At 31.7% G+C, this 18,821-nt stretch overlaps 1 protein-coding gene across 1 annotated transcript in view; it reads right to left on the reverse strand.

The window, feature by feature from the left end:
* Positions 1–13,472: 13,472 nt before the first annotated feature.
* LOC149550495 (Homeodomain-like superfamily protein) overlaps positions 13,473–18,821 on the reverse strand; it is an 87,388-nt gene continuing 82,039 nt past the window's right edge. Inside the window, exon 8 of the mRNA XM_089793498.1 lies at positions 13,473–14,257. Within this exon, the coding sequence (XP_089649624.1) occupies positions 13,928–14,257 (330 nt within the window). The 3' untranslated portion in view covers positions 13,473–13,927. The remainder of the gene's footprint in view (positions 14,258–18,821) is intronic.

The raw sequence follows: 18,821 nt of genomic DNA on the forward strand, positions 1-18,821 counted from the left end.
TATTTTTTTTATAGTTCTAATATCATATATGATGTGTGATTTTAATGAAAGTAAATTTGGGTATGCCTATGCTAGTTAAACAATGAACCAGTATTTGGCAGAATGCTACTCATGTGTCTTCTTTCCTTAATCTTAATAATAGGATAGTTATTCCTATCATAATTGTGTTAGGGTATCTCCCATTTCTATAGCAGTGTGCAATAACATAGTGAAGTGTTATATGAAGGGAAAAAATCGGTACAAAAATCAATCGTAAACATTTTAATTGCACACATGTTGTTTACAAAAAAAAAATTATCAAAATTTGGAGAAACATTAACTATATGTTGGATGTGATTATGATTTTGATATACTTATTTTGACATTTGGAGATACTGATGTCTTATCATTTTGTATGTTCATTTCACAAGGAATAAGTTCTATCCTACCTGCAACTATGTTAACAACTGATTCTTATAAGTGTCAAATTCTTGGTATTGAATTTTTTTTTTTTCCTTTGATGCAGTGTTAACAGATGCAAACACATGTTAGTAGATATTACTATCAAAGTAGTTCTTTTTATTGTAGATTTGGAAAGAAAAGATGTTAACTTGGATTTGGTTAAATTTGAAGGAAAATTTGGTGGAAGGCCAGAGGATACAGAGTTGGTTGAAGGCATTGTTATTGACAAAGATGTGAGTCATCCATAAATGCCTTAAAAATTGAAGATGCAAAGAACTAGAAACGGTTGGCAATGTTGTTGCTTCTACAAGTTTTCTTAGATATATATTATATACCAGTACTAGGGAAGAGAGTATTCCTGCAAGGCTAAAGAGAATAATCAAATGCATATAGAGAATAATCCATGAGTCTAGTGAGTATTTAAATTAATTACGAAGAATATTGAGGAAAGCTCAAGTACCTCCACCATACGATACTGTCGTCGATTTGATTGATAGAGAATTATACAAAATGACACTCCACAACTTTCCAACCAATATTCAACTCCAATGATTTGGATTTGGGTTAACAAATGGCACTCCATACAACTCTCCAGCCATTATTATGACTTGTGCCTGCATTTGTTGGGTTAACAAATGTTCATGTCCAATATAATCAACCTAAATGCATGAAATCACCAGGTCAATCTGATTTGTTTACATACCTATACTATTGCGCTTAACCCTTTCTCTCACTCACATGTAGCCATTAGAATGAAATGAAATGAGAATCAAAAAAAATTGTTTGTATCTTGTGTTGGTTGAAATTTTGACATTATACATTACAAAGGTCAAAATTTCAACCTTTTTGGGACTTGTACAAAAAAAAAAATCATAAGCCAAAATGACCTTTGGTCAAAAATAAAAGGCAAATATACTAGTGTGATTTTTATTATCAATCTTGAATGATAGGTGCACATTTTACATACTTCTTAATCTGAAATGTCTTGAACACCTCATAGTGTTTTTGGATGTAATTAAAAGTATAGAAATACTAGAGCCAACATGAATGATTAAATTGGCACAAATTTCTACTGGATAATAATATCATAAATAGTAGATATAATAAAGGTAAGTACAAAGAGGCATAGAGCCTATCATCACTAGGAAAATTATCTCTCTTCTTATAAGTTATATGAAGAGAGTCGGTTTGATTGTTCAATGAGGGAAAACAAATAATTAGAAAAAACTTCTCTACACAAATAAGGATATAAGAGTGGGAATTCTACATTTTGAGGGGGAATAATAACCAATGTTTCATTCCCATTTGCTTATATGGAGACAATTTTTTGATTTTTTGCATATGGGTCCTCACTAGAGCAATTTGTATCAATAATATTTATGTGTAGATAAGTATTTCATACATTTGAGTGTTACAAATATCTATTTGTGTTTCTATACATACTAGCTAATTGCCTTGATCTTTTCCTTTTTGTCTGGAATGTTTATGCAGGAAAAGAAGGTTGCTACTTTACACATGCCACTAAACATTGTGTAGACACAAAGAAGCTTTGATCCAAAATTCATTAGGTTGGATAAAATGAGACTCTTGAAGTGAATATCCCTGATGATTGAGATAATGAGTATTCTCTCATTGAGAGGGAGTCTAACACTTCTTTAAAGGTGATGTAGCAGCTCAGAAGATTGATATTTAGAGAGAGTCTAAAAATACATGTGTAGCAATGCATGATTTGATGGGCCGACTTGTCACCTGAAGGTTGAAAGATTAATATCATATTCAAAGGGAGTTCGAGATGCATCCTTGGGTGAAGAGAGTCTTAAAGGGAGTAACTATAGGACCTGATTTCCTAGGATCATTGTTCAAAAGGATAATTTTTTAGGTGCAATTCTTTGTGAATGATATATTCTCCATGAGGAGAAGTTCTAAGTAAATTCCTTGTACTGCATTCTTCTCTATGAGAGAAAATTAAGGTGAAAGCTGTTATACCACCCTCTGACTTGGTTCATGGTGGTCATGTGATATGTAATGAAAGGTGACGATCTTTCATTGACATATATAAACAGAAGATAACCATTGTAAGATGACAATCTTATAAATGGTAGACCTATTATCATGAAAAACTTCATTAAGTTGTTGGAAATTTGTTCAGCGCTCCCCTCAAGATTCGTGACAAGGGCTTAACCACCTCTTGTGTACTATAGGTTGAATGGTTGTATCGGGCATTGATAGATCGATCTTTTGGTGCAACAGCAACCCCACTCTAACAAGTGGTATCAAAGCTTGGTCATAGGTTTGAATCCTCAAACCCTTGGGTAACGCTAAGGGGGAGATTGTTGGAAATTTGTTCAGTGCTCCCTTAGGGATTTGTGACAAGGGCTTAACTGCCTCCTATGTATTATAAGTTGAGTGTTGTATTGGGCATTGATAGATCGATCTTTTGGTGCAACGACAACCCCACTCTAACTATTGTTGTCCCAAAGTCCCAAAGATCATGGCACTTCTCATGATAGAGACCATGACATTGTGGTTTCTTGTTATCTAACATACTATATTAAATTATTGTGTTGGAAACCAAATAACTCATGTCCTTCTAGGATATAACATATTCTTTTGGTAGGCATCAAGGATTTGATAGCAATGCACATACCAAAAGAATATACATATGATGAATATAATATGATTAATATTTCTTGTCGAATCATACTTTAGATTATATTAAAAGATAACATCTAAGTTGATGTATTTATGTTCATATCCTTAAATATGTCATTCCAGAATATCATATTGAGATGATATCTCTTCATACACTTAAGAGCATAATGTGTTCTATATCAATCCTCCCTAACTAAGAAGGAGTGTTAAGTTTGTAGTTGTAGTCAGATTGATCAAAAGATACATTGTTGATGGTAAATCATCATTAGATAAATATTCTTATAGATATTATAATATAATATATGTAATAAAATAAAACTATATATATAATTACATATATTATATTATATATAATAATTTAGTTATTTATATAATTAATCTATTAACTAATGATGCTTAACTATAGAGACATGTCTCCTCATCTCATATTTACGAGTCTTCAAATCTATATTTGGAAATCATCAATCACATTGGAAATGTTAGTACATTTGCAGAAAAAAATGATCCATGTTACTCAACAATAGTTTCCCTCTTTTTCTATTTCACCTTGAAATGTGATAAAAAAACATTTGTTATCATTACAATTACAAGTGAAGAAGCATACAAATTCAAGCATATATATGTCAAATATACTAGCAAAATACATTACCTTAGTCCTCTTAATGACAATCAATCCCATAAGACAACAAAATATCTTCTTAAATTGTCTAAAGCAAAATTTTGGTCTACTTCACTACATTCGAACAACAAATATGATAATATTTATAGCCTCTCCAATCATAGAAATAGATTGTTATGCTTATATCTTCTAGTCTTGACAAATGAAAACAAATTACCAAGAAAATTAGTTACACAATTTTTCCTAAGCTATTTGTTCTCTAAAACTGAAATTAGTTTTATTTGATGTTCCATGATGGTCATCTCCATCTTATTCTTCGTGTTTCTTAGTAGTTTCTTCATGATTGTTCTTGACTTTCTCCATGGTTTTCTTCATTACATTTTTCATGATCAAGCATCATTTTCTTCTTGTCCATAAACACTTATATATATTGTCATCTCTTTCTTCTTCTCAATTATCGATGCCTGAACTCCAAATTATGTTATGTGGAAAGAAGACACTAGGAACAAAAACAATGTTTGTCTTGTCCTATGTTTTTTGTTTTAACTTCTAATTTAATGTTACATAAAACCATCTTTTCATGCTTGATTTTTGCATATGAATCATTGGATTCGGTAACACTAATACAAATTGAATTGAGAAAATATCATAGAATATATGATAAATGGTTATTGTCACCTATCTCACCTTTCTTTTAGCACCTGCTCAAGGCACAAACTGAAGTTCTCCCAAAGCTCTTGTTCAAAATGTATTTAATAAGAATTATGAAATATATTATTGCATAAACTCACTTTAAAAATGTAACTAATGAATAAAAGAATGGGTTTTTCCATATAGTGTTGTCTTAGTTCATTATGTACGAAGTAGCCATTATTGAAAAAAGAGGTATTTTTTCCCTTCCCTGAACAAAACAATATTTCATATTGTAGAACATAAATAATATCAAACCAATAATTCTATTAACAAATTCCTAAGATTTCCCCATAATTTATTGAATTCCCATGGAAAGGTGGAACAAAAGGTGCCTTAACAAAGATTCTAATGAAATAATTCATCTGCCCCATACTTATGTTTGAGTGTGATGGGATTTTATTCATTAGTGTTAAAATTTGATTTAAATAAAATTATAAATTGCGATTATAATATGTAAAATTATTTATTTTTTTCTCTCCCACATTTAATCTAATATTTTCTCATCTCATGCCATTACCATATAGAAGAGTGAGGCCGATTATTTTGATCTATCGAATTTCACTATTTGTTTAATAATTGGGATTGTCTATTGTTTTGATCATTTATTCATGTAGTATTTCCTTCTATTTTTTTTACATTTGATGAATAAATGTGTTGTTTTGACTTGTTTAAAATATCTTTGATTCAATGTCTTTTTGTTTTAATTTTATGATTATTTTATGCTCACTTATATGTTGAATTGGTCTCAACTAAATCATTAATCATTGCTTTCTTATTATGTTCTAGTAAAATTTGGTTACAACATTTTAATTTTAACTTTTATTAAATACATTATATCTTGAAAAGAAAGCTAATTGATTATTTGATTTTGGGTTAGTGCCTCTAAGTTGCCTACATATTTCAACTTGCATGTTTGGTTTGTGAGATTGAATGCTCCCAATGTTCAAAAAAATTGGCTCTTCAAGTTGAACGTCTTTTTCAAGCACTACTAATTTTTTGGTTGCCTAATTGAACTTCATTCTTAAAGCTCTAGCAAATCTCCTATTTTCTAGGTCTTCTTTTTTGAATGAAACCATTTAAATAGTTTTGCAATGATTCAAGAAATTACATGCAAATTTAAAGAATACTTTTGAAAGACTTTTTTTTATACATTCTACTTCATATTGTTTTTTATGTTAAAAAATAACAAAACAAGAGTGTTGAACTTTATAATGATGAATAAAAAGGATCATTTACAACAAGGTCAATAACAAACCATTAACAACACAGTAGCAAAATAACTAGCAACCCACATCAAGAGTGCATAGATAACTCACCAATAATATAGGAAAGGAAATGGGTTATTAAAGAAGGATCTCTTTTATGCTAATGAGAAATCATTCACACAATAGTATTATCATAATCCCCACTACAAGGGAAAGCAAGTGAATCATCTTTGTGAGTTTGTCAACACAAAATATAGAGTGTTGATACAACTATACATTATTAGCTAAAGACTAGAGCAATTGTTGAAGAAGGTTCATGCGACCAAAGGGGGTTGCACCAATATCAAGAGGTGGAGGTGGATCCATAGGTCCTATGAGGGTCAAACCAACAACTAGAGTATTATTGTGGGAGGAGTCATTGCTAGCCCATGAAGAGTCATCACTGGAAGAATTAGAAACCAAGATGGTTAAGTGATCACCATTACTGTCATTCCACCAAGTGATTGATTCATATTGTTACTTCTTGATTAAATCATAACTATGTATTCTTTTGGGAAATTGTTGACTTTGTGATTGTATGTTGTTGTAACCAAAATAGTAAAATTGTTCTTTTAACATTACACTGTAGTAATGTTTGATTTTCATATGATTATCATCACCATTGTAGTCACATACAACACCTTATATAAATCAATGATTGTATGCTTATTGTCATGCCTCTCAAAATGAGCATGACAATGTTGAAAAAAAATTATAAATTAATGTCACATCACATATATTTGTGTTGTACTTATTAGACTAAATTTATTATCTTAGGGTTTTTCTATTTTAAGCTTAGTATTCTAGAATCTTAGTTAATGGTCATTTAGGTTCTATTTTTCAATTGTCTTAGTAGGATTGTTTATAGTTGTCTATAGACTTAACTTTTTGCGGTTTTACTTTTTCTTTTCTACAAAAAGCTTTTATAAACTATATCTATTTGGGCAATTTCATTAATTATTTAGTTTTTTAGAGTTTCATGGTATCCCATTAGGTGACAAGACATTGATTTTTTTTAGCAATTATTTTAACTCTATTTAGTGTGGACACCTATCAGAAATAATAGAGTAAAGAAAAGCTTTGGTCTAGCCTGAGACTTAAACATGAAACTCATATTACATGTTTTTTACTCCACCCTGGATAAATGATCTGTTGATAATAATCAAAGTCTTATTTACATATGCAAGTTTTCATTTTCCATTTAATTTTTATGTATATAATTTTCCCTACCTTTTTGGCACAGATAACATTTTTAAGAAAAACTAATCATCCTAGCTATAATTTCTATATTATGACTAATCTTTAAAATAAGGAGCAACTTTACATTTTGTTGATAGGGAATTGTAGAGACAATTTGACAATATTCCTTCTTGTTTGCTAATTTCAATGCATCCTACCCACATTCTTGTCTTTTGACTAAGTTCAAGTGTTAACCAACCAATGAATATAAAATTGTATCGCATAATGTACCAACCAAAATTAAATAATTATAAAATTTAGTTAAGATATTTAATAATCAAAATTAATAAAGTTCAAATGTGTTCTAGTAAAGCTTATCCATTTTTTAGATTAGGGAGATTAAGTAATATCACCTATATATTGAATTCTTTTAAATATCTAAGAATCAGAAAAGTTAAGGAAGAGGTGTGATATTTATCTTGACATATGGAAAATGTCAAGATCTGTAGAAATGCAATAGTGTTGTTGCATGTTTAAACATTTTAGGAGGATAAATTGATACCTAACCTACGAATAATAATCTAAGTGCTTGAAAGGGAATCAAGCTATATGATATTTTATTATACAAATGTGAATTCTTCATGTTCATATGTTATCCCTAAAAATAATCTTTGAGGAAACAATTGTCTTTTAATCAAAATTCAATTTGCATGTCGATGAGTTATACAGATTTGTATATGTAGTCTTTCAGTCGATATATTAACCTGAAATGGCAAAACCCAAAATAAATTAACTCTACTCTCATGGATGACAAGACAATTGAATACTAGTAATGAGCATATTTGTTGAAATCATTATTTTAGAATAAATTTGGGGAAAAAAATACAGAGAGAGTAGTAAGTCTCATAAAGACTACCATCAACATAAGAATTAAACTTATTAACCAAACCAACTAATATTGAACACATTCCTTAATCAAATTTATATGTAAAACTTTATGATATAGTTTTTTTGGGACAATTTCTTGTTTGCTAATTTCAATGCATCCTACCCACATTCTTGTCTTTTGACTAAGATCAGGTGTTAGTCAACCAATGAATATAAAATTGTATTGCATAGATGTACCAACCAAAATTAAATAATTTCAAACTTTAGTTAAGATATTTAATAATCAAAATTAATAAAGTTAAAATGTGTTCTAGTAAAGCTTATCCATTTTTGAGAACATGAGATTAAGTTCTATCACCTACATACTAAATTCTTTTAAATATCTAAAAATCAAAAAAGTTAAGGAAGAGGTGTGAGATTTATCTTGACATATGGAAAATTTCAAGATCTTTAAAAATGTAAATAGTGTTGTTGCATGTTTAAACATTTTAGGAGGATAAATTGATACCTAACCTACGAAACCTAACCTAAGAGTAATAGTCTAAGTGCTTGAAAGGAAATCAAGCTATATGATATTTTGTTATACAAATGTGAATTCCCCGTGTTCATATGTTATCGGCAAAAATAATCTTTGAGGAAACAATTTTCTATTAACCAAATTTCAATTTGCATGTCAATGAGTTATACACATTTGTATATACAGTCTTCTGATCGATATATTAATCTGAAATGGAAAAACCCAAAATAAATTAACACTACTCTCATGGATGAAAAGATAATTGAATACTTAGTAATGAGCATATTTGTTGGAATCATTATTCAAGAATAAATTTGAGAAAAAAAATATAGAGAGAGTAGTTCTCAGAAAGACTACCATTGACATAAGAATTGAATTTATTAACAAACCAACTAATATTGTACACATTCTTTAATAAAATTTATATTTAGAACTTTATTATATAATTTCTTTTGGGACAAAAATGGAAAACTGACAATATTCTTTCTTGTTCACTAATTTCAATGCATCCTACCCATATTCTTGTCTTTTGACTAAGATCAGGTGCTAGCCAACCGATGAATATAAAATTGTATTGCATAGATGTACCAACCAAAATTAAATAATTGTAAACTTTATTTAAGATACTTAATAATCAAAATTAATAAAGTTCAAATGTGTTCTAGTAAAGCTTATCCATTTTTCAGAACATGGAGATAAAGTACTATCACCTACATAATTCTTTTAAATATCTAAAAATCAGAAAAGTTAAGGAAGAGGTGTGAGATTTATCTTGATTTATGGAAAATGTCAAGATCTTTAAAAATGCAATAGTGTTGTTGTATGTTTAAACATTTTAGGAGGATAAACTAATACCTAGCCTATGAATAATAATCTAAGTGCTTGAAAAGTAATCAAGCTATATGATATTTTGTTGTACAAATGTGAATTCTTCATGTTCATATGTTATCAATAAAAATAATCTTTTAGGAAACAATTGTCTATTAATCAAATTTCAATTTGCATGTCAATGAGTTATATAGATTTGCATATTTAGCCTTGTGGTCGATATATTAATCCAAAATGGAAAAACCCAAAATAAATTAACTCTACTCTCATGGATGACAAGATAATTGAATACTAGTAATGAGTGTATTTGTTGGAATCATTATTCAAGAATAAATTTGAGAAAAAAAAAATAGAGAGAGAGAGAGAGAGAGAGAGAGAAGCATGTCACACAAAGACTACCATCAGCATAAGAATTGAATTTATTAACCAAAACAACTAATATTGAACACATTCCTTAATATAAAAAAATTAAAAACTTAATGATATGGTTTTTTGTGGGACAAAAGTGGAAAACTGACAATATTCTTTCATGTTTGCTAATTTCAACGCATCCTACCCACATTCTTTTCTTTTGACTAAGATCAGGTGTTAGCCAACCGATGAATATAAAATCGTATTGCATAGACGTACCACCCAAAATTAAAAATTTGTAAACTTTAGTTAAGATATTTAATAATCAAAATTAATAAAGTTAAGGAAGAGGTGTGAGATTTATGGAGATTAAGTACTATCACCTACATATTGAATTCTTTTAGATATCTAAAACGCAGAAAAGTTAAGGAAGAGGTGTGAGATTTATCTTGACATATGGAAAATGTCCAGATCTTTAAAAATGCAATAGTGTTGTTGCATGTTTAAACATTTTAGGAGGATAAACTGATACCTAACCTACAAATAATAATCTAAGTGCTTGAAAGGGAATCAAGATATATGATATTTTGTTATACAAATGTGAATTCCCCGTGTTCATATGTTATCGGTAAAAATAACCTTTGAGAAAACAATTGTCTATTAACCAAATTTCAATTTGCATGTCGACAAGTTACACATATTTGTATATGTAGTGTTCCAGTCGATATATTAATCTAAAATGGCAAAACCCAAAATAAATTAACGCTACTCTCATGGATGACAAGATAATTGAATACTAGTAATGAGCATATTTGTTAGAATCATTATTCAAGAATAAATTTGAGAAAAAATATAGAGAGAGTAGTAGGTCTCACAAAGACTACCATTGACATAAGAATTGAATTTATTAACCAAACCAACTAATATTGAACACATTTCTTCATAAATTTTATATTTAAAACTTTGTTTGTGTGTGTGCGCGCGTGTAGGTTCAAGAATTCTTGTGAAAAAGAATAAAAAAGAAAATCCTCATTTGTTATTCATGTAATACAAAATATATTATGTATAAGCACTAAGCTCTATTAGGCATATAGGGGCTGCCCAGAATTGACCTTAAATCCAATGCTTGCACATATTTATATGAAGGTGTACATCACGGATATGAGCTTGAAATATGAGGGAGCAAACAACCCCAACCACTGAATTTCGATGAAGAGAATTTGCATATAAGCTGAAATAAGGAATATATTATATTGAAGTTATCTTCCCGAATGTTGTGATTATACAAAGTTGGATAATCAAAACAAAGATCAATACTATTTGAGAGACTAACAACCATTATACAAAACAAAAAAAACAACCTCACACAAAACCCCTGAAAAATGAAAATAGGGCACCTACTATCCAACCTAAAAGAGATGAAAGGTTAAGCGCTAAATACAATAGATGACAATGAGATCTGCACCTAAATCATCAGTAGAATCAACTCCAACCCGAGCAATATTACCTTTAGAGGCTAACTGGATCACTAACTTATTTTTCTTCTATCTATTTCTAACCAGGGTGGGCAAGATGAATCAGACATGATCTAAATCATTTTACTCAAAGGAGGGCGGGGGAGCATCATAACCATCATCTTGAAGATATTTGAGTAGTCATTTTGTGTCATCCTTTCTGATAATACGAAGCTACCTTAATTAAAAGCGGATGTTGCTTTCCATTTCAAGTCAGATAGCTTCGAAGGTTATGACAACCTGAATAATAAGAATGGGTTGTCTAGCCACACGGCTGGCTATTTCTAAGCTATCAATAAGGGCTTCCATGTAGACTTCAGTGTAGGGAAATTCAAACCTATGATTATGGAGATGATATATTTTAGTCCACTTAACTGTTCTTTCGCAAAGACCATGCAGAAGAGCACAATAATATAGATCCTAGAGATCTTGACCCAAAGCAAACAACTATGAGAATCCCAATGATATCACCATTAGTCCTTTAGGTAAATCTGTACTCTAAGTGACTATTCACCCGAGGCCATTTCCATAGCTTTCCTAGCCATTTCGTCTTTGACGTTAAGGATACAGTTCCATCTTTTAGGTTTAATGTTACCCCTAAATGCCATAGGCCTATATTCACTCGTATGAAATACCGAAGTGTTAGTTTCCATGATGGCGCATGAAAATAAAATAATGACTAGCTTGTAGAAAATCTGTTGAACATTCCATTTCAGAATTTGTAACATGGCTTAATTGCTTTCTATGTTTGATAAGTTTGGTGATTGTATTAGACATTGATAGGTCGAATTTTTGGTGCAATAATAGCCCTAGCTTGTAAAAGGTGGTATCAAAGCTCGGTCACATGTTTGAATCTCTTCATGTAACACTAGGGAATCGTTGAATTAATTGCTACTGTTTCTCTTCGAGATTCTTAACATGACTTAACTACCTCCTCTAGTCTATAAGTCTAGTGGTTCTATTAGGCATTGACAACTCGGTCTTTTGGTACAATGACAATCTTAACTTGTAACAAAAACCTATCATAAAACCAGACATATAGACATAACCAACCAAAGAGGACAATAAATAGTCAAAGAGCTTGTAGGAGGTTCGAGAGGAAACACAAAGCGACATAAGAAAATGATGAGAAAATGAAAATAAGTTGAAAAGCATAAAATCTAAATAAATAGATAATTATACCAATAACCATGTAGACTATAGTGAAAAAGAGGTAAAATGCATCAAGAAATGATGGAGAGATAGGGAAAACAAAAGAATGCGGGTAAAACATAAAAAATTACACAATGTAAAAGAGAGCAACACCTAATAAAATAAAGCTAAACATTAAACACAATATATAAAATTGGCGAAGTTCAAAGGTAGAAAAAAAGGTGTTTAAAGGAATAAAATATATCAAAATATGCACTAAAAGTATAACCTAGCTCAATCCAAGGATTAGTTAAGAACATTATTGGCATAGAATAATAGAATTACCATCCACACCTAAATTGGCTTAGAAGAACAGAATTACCATCAGCATCTAAATTGGCAAGGTAATCTACATCTTAATTGCCTTCACAATAAGTGTGGTTGAATTTAGTAACGTTCAAGTATGGAAGCAATCCATCGCTCTTTCTAGTCTAGAGTTTAAATTCTAATTAGACATAGAACCCAATCTTAATGTGTTAATGATTATTTGAAAGTTCCCTTCTAGTTTCAAATTATTATTTTTCCAAAGTATGTTATTCCTACAAAATAATTGAACCAAATGGAAAATCAATTCAGATACATTCCCAAACTCAACTTTGTTTCAACACGACAATTCAATCTGTTATGCAAATCATAAATCATGATGTATGTATAATTTGTAACATCTACCTCATTAAAAATGGAATTTAAAGTAAATCCGTGTTAGCGTCCTCATCAACTCCACAGCTCAAACTCTCGTAATTGAACTCTCAATCACCCTCTCTAGATAATTCTGCTCTATGCAAATTTAAAAACTTATGCTCATGCCGTTGCTTTCAAACTGATAATCAATATCAGCTTCAAAAATTCATCATAAAAAATTGTTAATGAAGCTAAAGTAATCATAGATCAAAGTTTGTTCTCACCACGGTCTTCAGCAATATGGATGTCCCTCCAAAATAATTTTCTTCAGATATCGAGGGGAATACATTTGATGGGACATGAGACTCAATGTTTAATTATTTAGATAGAAAAAATAAGACCGAAACATTCGACTTTCAATCAGATGGTTAGATCAAAGCAAACAATTTAAGTGTTAAATGTTTCCCAGTTTAATAGGTTACACTCCAACTTGTCCGTTTTGCAAGTCTACATAAGAATATAACCATACTTGCACAAGTGTCACTGGTTTTGGGTTGCTGTCCCTAATTCCTTATCAAACCTTCCGACGAGAAATACGAAAAGATACAAGAGTCGGTCAATAGAATAATTTGTAAAGCAGTCATTATTTTTAACAGTTCTTTTATTTGGCCTTCAAGAAGCCCAAATGCCCCTGCATACCTGTTCACGCACAAACTGGCAGAAAAGTTGAGAACTTCTAAACACAGCAACAAATTATGATTTATTATCACGGCATTTAAACAGACTGCTGAATTGTTTATTTCAGCTTAGTGCTTCAAATTGTGTGTCCAGTGACACTCAATTCTCAATAAAATCTGAAGCAACCATAATTTAGAACTTCAATAGGGTCATCAGGTTATTTTCATTGAGTTCACTACAATTCACTGATATTACAATTCATGTAGAGTGTAATAAAGTTGCGCTTATTTCTTGAGAAGACTAAGAAATGCTGGCTCAAGCAATAAAATGAAACCCATAAATTAGATAGGGATTAAAACTGCATTGGAATTTCTAGGAAGAAGTAACGGAAGAAGCCCTTCCTTTTTATCAGAATGCCCTAAAAGGCAGCTATTTATAACGGATTACACCAATGAATGGGTGCATGAATTCCAATAACAAAAGAAATGGATAAATTATACCAAAGTAAAATTTACAATTGGTAACCAAAAAGTGATTTTGGTTTTGTTGACCCTGCCTGATATGAAAAAAGTGACTTGGAAGGTTTCGCAATTGGTTCATTGCTGGCGTTTTCTTTACTTGGGGAAGCTTCTTCGACCACTTTCGAATCTTCCACATGTTTATAATTCTTGTTTATTTCATCAATGTTTGAAATATCCTCATAACTGCCAATAGGGGATGGAGAATCCCTTTCCTTCACTGGCCTGTTCTCACATTGCTCAATTTCTTGTTTTTCAGAAATATCAAGCGAAGAATTATTTTGAGTGTTGTTTCCCCTTTGTTCATGAGCTTCATCTGGCGTCTGCATTTTTTCAAGTGTAAAATAGTTAGTTTCGTATAATAGTCACTTCACAAGACAATATGAAAGTTTGAATTAATGAGATTTGACAAAATCTGTACTGCTGCTAACAATAATCGGAAGAGCAATTCGACTATAATAAAAGGGTGTGAGAGTACCCAGAGAATAATTATAAAGTTCATTCGTTTATTTAGAACGTATGCCAGAATCAGCAGTAAATAAATAAAGGCTGAAATATCTCAACATTCCCCCAACATTTAATTTCGGTATAAGATCAATACAAATAAGATTCTCTGTCTTCAAAATTTACTAAATTTATAAATATGATACGTTAATAGTCATCGACTTTTCAGTCTATCAGATTTAGTTGAGGAGTTTTTTTTTTATCAACATTTCAGATCATGTTTAATATGAATTGTTAAAATGAGAAACAAAGATAATGCTCAATATGAATTGTCAAGATGAGAAACAAATGACAAAAACCATCAAGATTGTTAGGTTAGTTCAAATAAAAAGAAACTTGGAGACAAAGTTTGATAGCCATGTTGACTTGGGGATTCAGAAATTAACAATTATTAAAAAAAATTAAAACCAAAATTTTGAAGTTGAAATAAGAATTAAAACCCAATATTGAAAAAGAAGAAATTATATTTATTAAATATTACCAATCAAATCCCATGTAATGGGTTAAATGAAAAACAAATTGCTACAAATTGGAGACAAAGTTTGATAGCCACGTTGACTTGGGGATTAAGAAATTAACAGTTTTTAAAAAAGAGTTAAAACCAAATTTTTGAAGTTGAAATAAGATTAAAAACCTAATATTGAAAATACAAAAAATTATATTTATTAAATATTATCAATCAAATCCCAAGTAATGGGTTAAGTGAAAAACAAATTGCTAGAAAAACAGAGGTATGTGATTAGTGTAAACAGGGACTTGTCCCCTCCCACACAACCTCCAACGCACTTGGTGGGGAATGTCCCCACATCAGAGACTTGATGTTCCCAAGTCCCCCACCATTGCCTTCCCGCCACCATCTTGCCGTTGGGAGATTTTGCAAGAAAAAGTTGCAGCTGCAGCACTTGTGATAGAAAAAGGTGTTTACTAGCTACTATAAATCTCACTGCTCCACACACACACACACTATACATATGCATATTTATGAATGTAATGTACATGATTTTGTACTTATTTTGATATCATGCCACTCATTGTAATCATCTCTATGATATTTTTCAATTTTGATATTCATGTTGAATTTTTTCTCTGTTCAAGTATTTGGTATTATTATTTAGGATTTATGTCAGAACCAGCACTAAATAAATAAATGTTACAAGTTAGAATTGCCATTGCACCAAAAGATCGACCTGTAAATACCCAATTCAACCACTAGACTTATAGAACACAAGAGGCAGTTAAGCCATGTCATGAATCCCGAAGGGAAAGGCTGGCGGTTAGTCCAATAATAAAGGCATTTAGAGACTGAAATGTCTCAACATTCCCAACTAACATTTCACTTCAGTATCAGCACTAAATAAATAAAGGCGTTTAGAGACTGAAATATCTCAAATTTCCCCACTAACATTTCATTTCAGTATCAGATTAATAATTTAATACAAACAAACTTCTCTGACTTGAAAATTCGCTATATTTATAAATATTTCACATTAATAGACATCAAGTTTTCACAGTCCATCAGACTCAGTTGAAGAGCTTCTGGAAAAAAAGAGCTTTAATTGTCATATGGATGAAGACAATTAAAGCAATGCTTGACAGCTAATATTTAGAGTTGCTTGTTCTATTTGGTGTCTGCAAGGTTGGCTTGGCATGAAGCGTTTTGGATTGACAGTTTATCAGCACCCATACTTGTGATATAAAACGTCAGAAAAACAAATCCTCCAAAAGGAAGGAAGTAAAGACAACAACTCAAAGCCATGTTTGGCTTTGAGGAGTCACTGACCAAAGGCTTTATCAAAGAGGTACTCAAGGAGACAAGAATTGGGGAAGGCAAACTACCAAGGTTGAATACCTATATCAAGGTTGATTTTATAGAACTCTCAATGGTAGGTCCAAATAAAACCACACAAACCTCATGTTGCATGTAATTTTTACAATTTTATCAATTTGTTTTTTGTAACACAAGGTTCTTACTGGTTTTGAAGCCTAGAGGTAACTTCAAAAAGGTCTTAGATAACTTTAAACTTTTAGTGAGTGCTTGTTTGGGTGGGCCATCAAACATTACTATTAGTGTTTGCATCACACCACTCCAAAAAAAATTCTTTTATTTGAATATGTACAATTTCCTGCCATAGGGTGTAGCAAGAAGTCCCAATGATTAATGGGAGTCTTCTAAGATTCTCTTGGACATCGTTGCAGTCCCCAAGTTTGTCCCAAACAAAAGACTTCCCAAAAACATCTTCTCTTTGAGGGTGGTGTCTAAATACATCTTAAGGTCAATCATGGTGGTGATATCCAGTTAGGGAATGTTTCCCCCGAGTCCCCGAATCTTAGAAATGTCCCAATCTTAGAAATGCAGGGATTTTGTGAGGATGCATACCCATGGAGCACTGCTACAAACATGACCTTTGTAGAAGTATTTTAACACTCAATTGTACACAAATCAAGCTAAAACAAGGTTCCCAACTTACCACCTCTAGTAATTACCATAGCGCCTCTCATCATATTAAGACATACTTCAAAAAACACAATTTGGACACCTACATCCATTACTTTGTTCACAAAAAATATATTACCTTTTCATCCAAGATACCCAAGATAACCTCAAATCCCACAATCCTATCAATGGGCAATTTTCTCTAAATTCTACAATGATTCATACTTATCAAACCAATGTATATACAAGGTCATATGAAAAGATACAGTTGAGTTAATCAACCATGAATTTTCACCTACATGATTGGCCAAAGTTGCAATGACCACATCACCATATTCCTTCTCAAATTCAAAACTAGAATCAACTTCATTCTTTTTCTTTTCTTTGTATCCCTTATAGAAGTGAGCAAGTGTGCCACAATTCCAACAAATAGCTTTGGATTCTCCTGAAATTTGATAGATCTATCACATTGCTTGTCATTATTTGTAACTCTTATCTTCCTCAATCACTCAAAGAGATCTATCTCCCCACTTCTTGAAAAAACAAAGAACCAACATCCTCTACCTTCGAAGTGACTATGTGGCCCCAATGGCCATGACCAAATTATCTCATGAGACTAGCAAAAGAACACAGCAAAACTTGACATCTTTCCTCATCCATCTTCATGCCCAGAAAGCTTAATTAAGCTACCAAAATATTAGATGCTTCTATGTGGTGTGCAATTTGTCCACCTTCCATCCTCAAGGAAGAGAGCTTCTTCCTCAAGAATATATTGTTGTGGATTCTTCATGGAAATTAATAAGAACTGAATTTGTATGACACAATCTAATTACTTCTTTTGCTTTCAGATCCATCACATCATACACATCTTTGTGGCATCTGTAACTCTTTCAAAATTTGCATCAGTAGAACCCCATAAATCACAATCAATTAATAAATCTTCAATTATTAATTTCCATGAATTAAAAGTCATGCCCAAAAGATTTTCCACCTCAATCATCTCTCGTGTGCTTCTCATCTTTATTTCCAACAGTAAAGATGACTACATTCTTCTACAGAGCCTCTTGCGGCGAGTTACTCTTTCCTTAAGGACCAATTGGATATCACTAGCATCACACTAGACTGTGCTTGGGTTGGGCATGATAGCACCCTCTTTATCCGGTTCCTCTCACTTGCTGACCGCCTTCAGGTTCTTAGGGCAAAGAGGAAGCTTTTTGCTCTCTGCCAAGATTTATCTTGATGAGGATCTTACTAGATCACAAGTGACAAAACTTAAGAAGGCTCGGATTCTTGTTATGGCTGCCTAGTAGGAGGGTAAGTGGGCAGTGATCAGAAACCTCAAGATGGTGATTCGAGACACTTTTCCTACAGGTTAGGAGTTGAGGTCGGCCTCTAAGGCTATTTGATGTGCACAATCTATACAGCTTCGCCACACACATATCCTTTCTCTCTCTCTCTCTTCTTCGTCTATTGCTTGACTTCGTTCTTGTTTTTTCGTGAATACCGTTTGGTGTTCTTTTATCGGCACCGCTTGGTGTTCCGTCTAGTGCTATCGTATTGGTTGTAAGCTTCTAGTCCCATAGACCCACATTGTGGTCTCTCATTGGACATTAATATATTTATCTTATCTTATCTTAGCTACACAAGCTAAGCTAAAAACCCCTCTATGCAAGAATTAAAATCAAAGTTGATTAGGGTTTGATATCACCTGTAAGGAAGCTAAGTGTAGAAAGTACTTCCTATGCTAATCTTGATGGTGTACAAATAGCTTTGAAGCTGACCCTAAAAAATTATAGAAACTAGAGAAAAAAATGTGAAGAAAACTCTTGTGGAAGAACAACCTCCCGATCCAAAACCTAACATATATGTAAGGAAACTTGCAACAAAGAATATAACCATTTCCACATAAGCCATAACAGATCTGAAATAAATATGTAATTGAAATCCAC

The sequence above is a fragment of the Cupressus sempervirens genome, chromosome 7 (genome assembly GCF_028749045.1).
Source record: "Cupressus sempervirens isolate cs-2001-9-10 chromosome 7, ASM2874904v1, whole genome shotgun sequence".
NCBI classification, from domain to species: domain Eukaryota; kingdom Viridiplantae; phylum Streptophyta; class Pinopsida; order Cupressales; family Cupressaceae; genus Cupressus; species Cupressus sempervirens.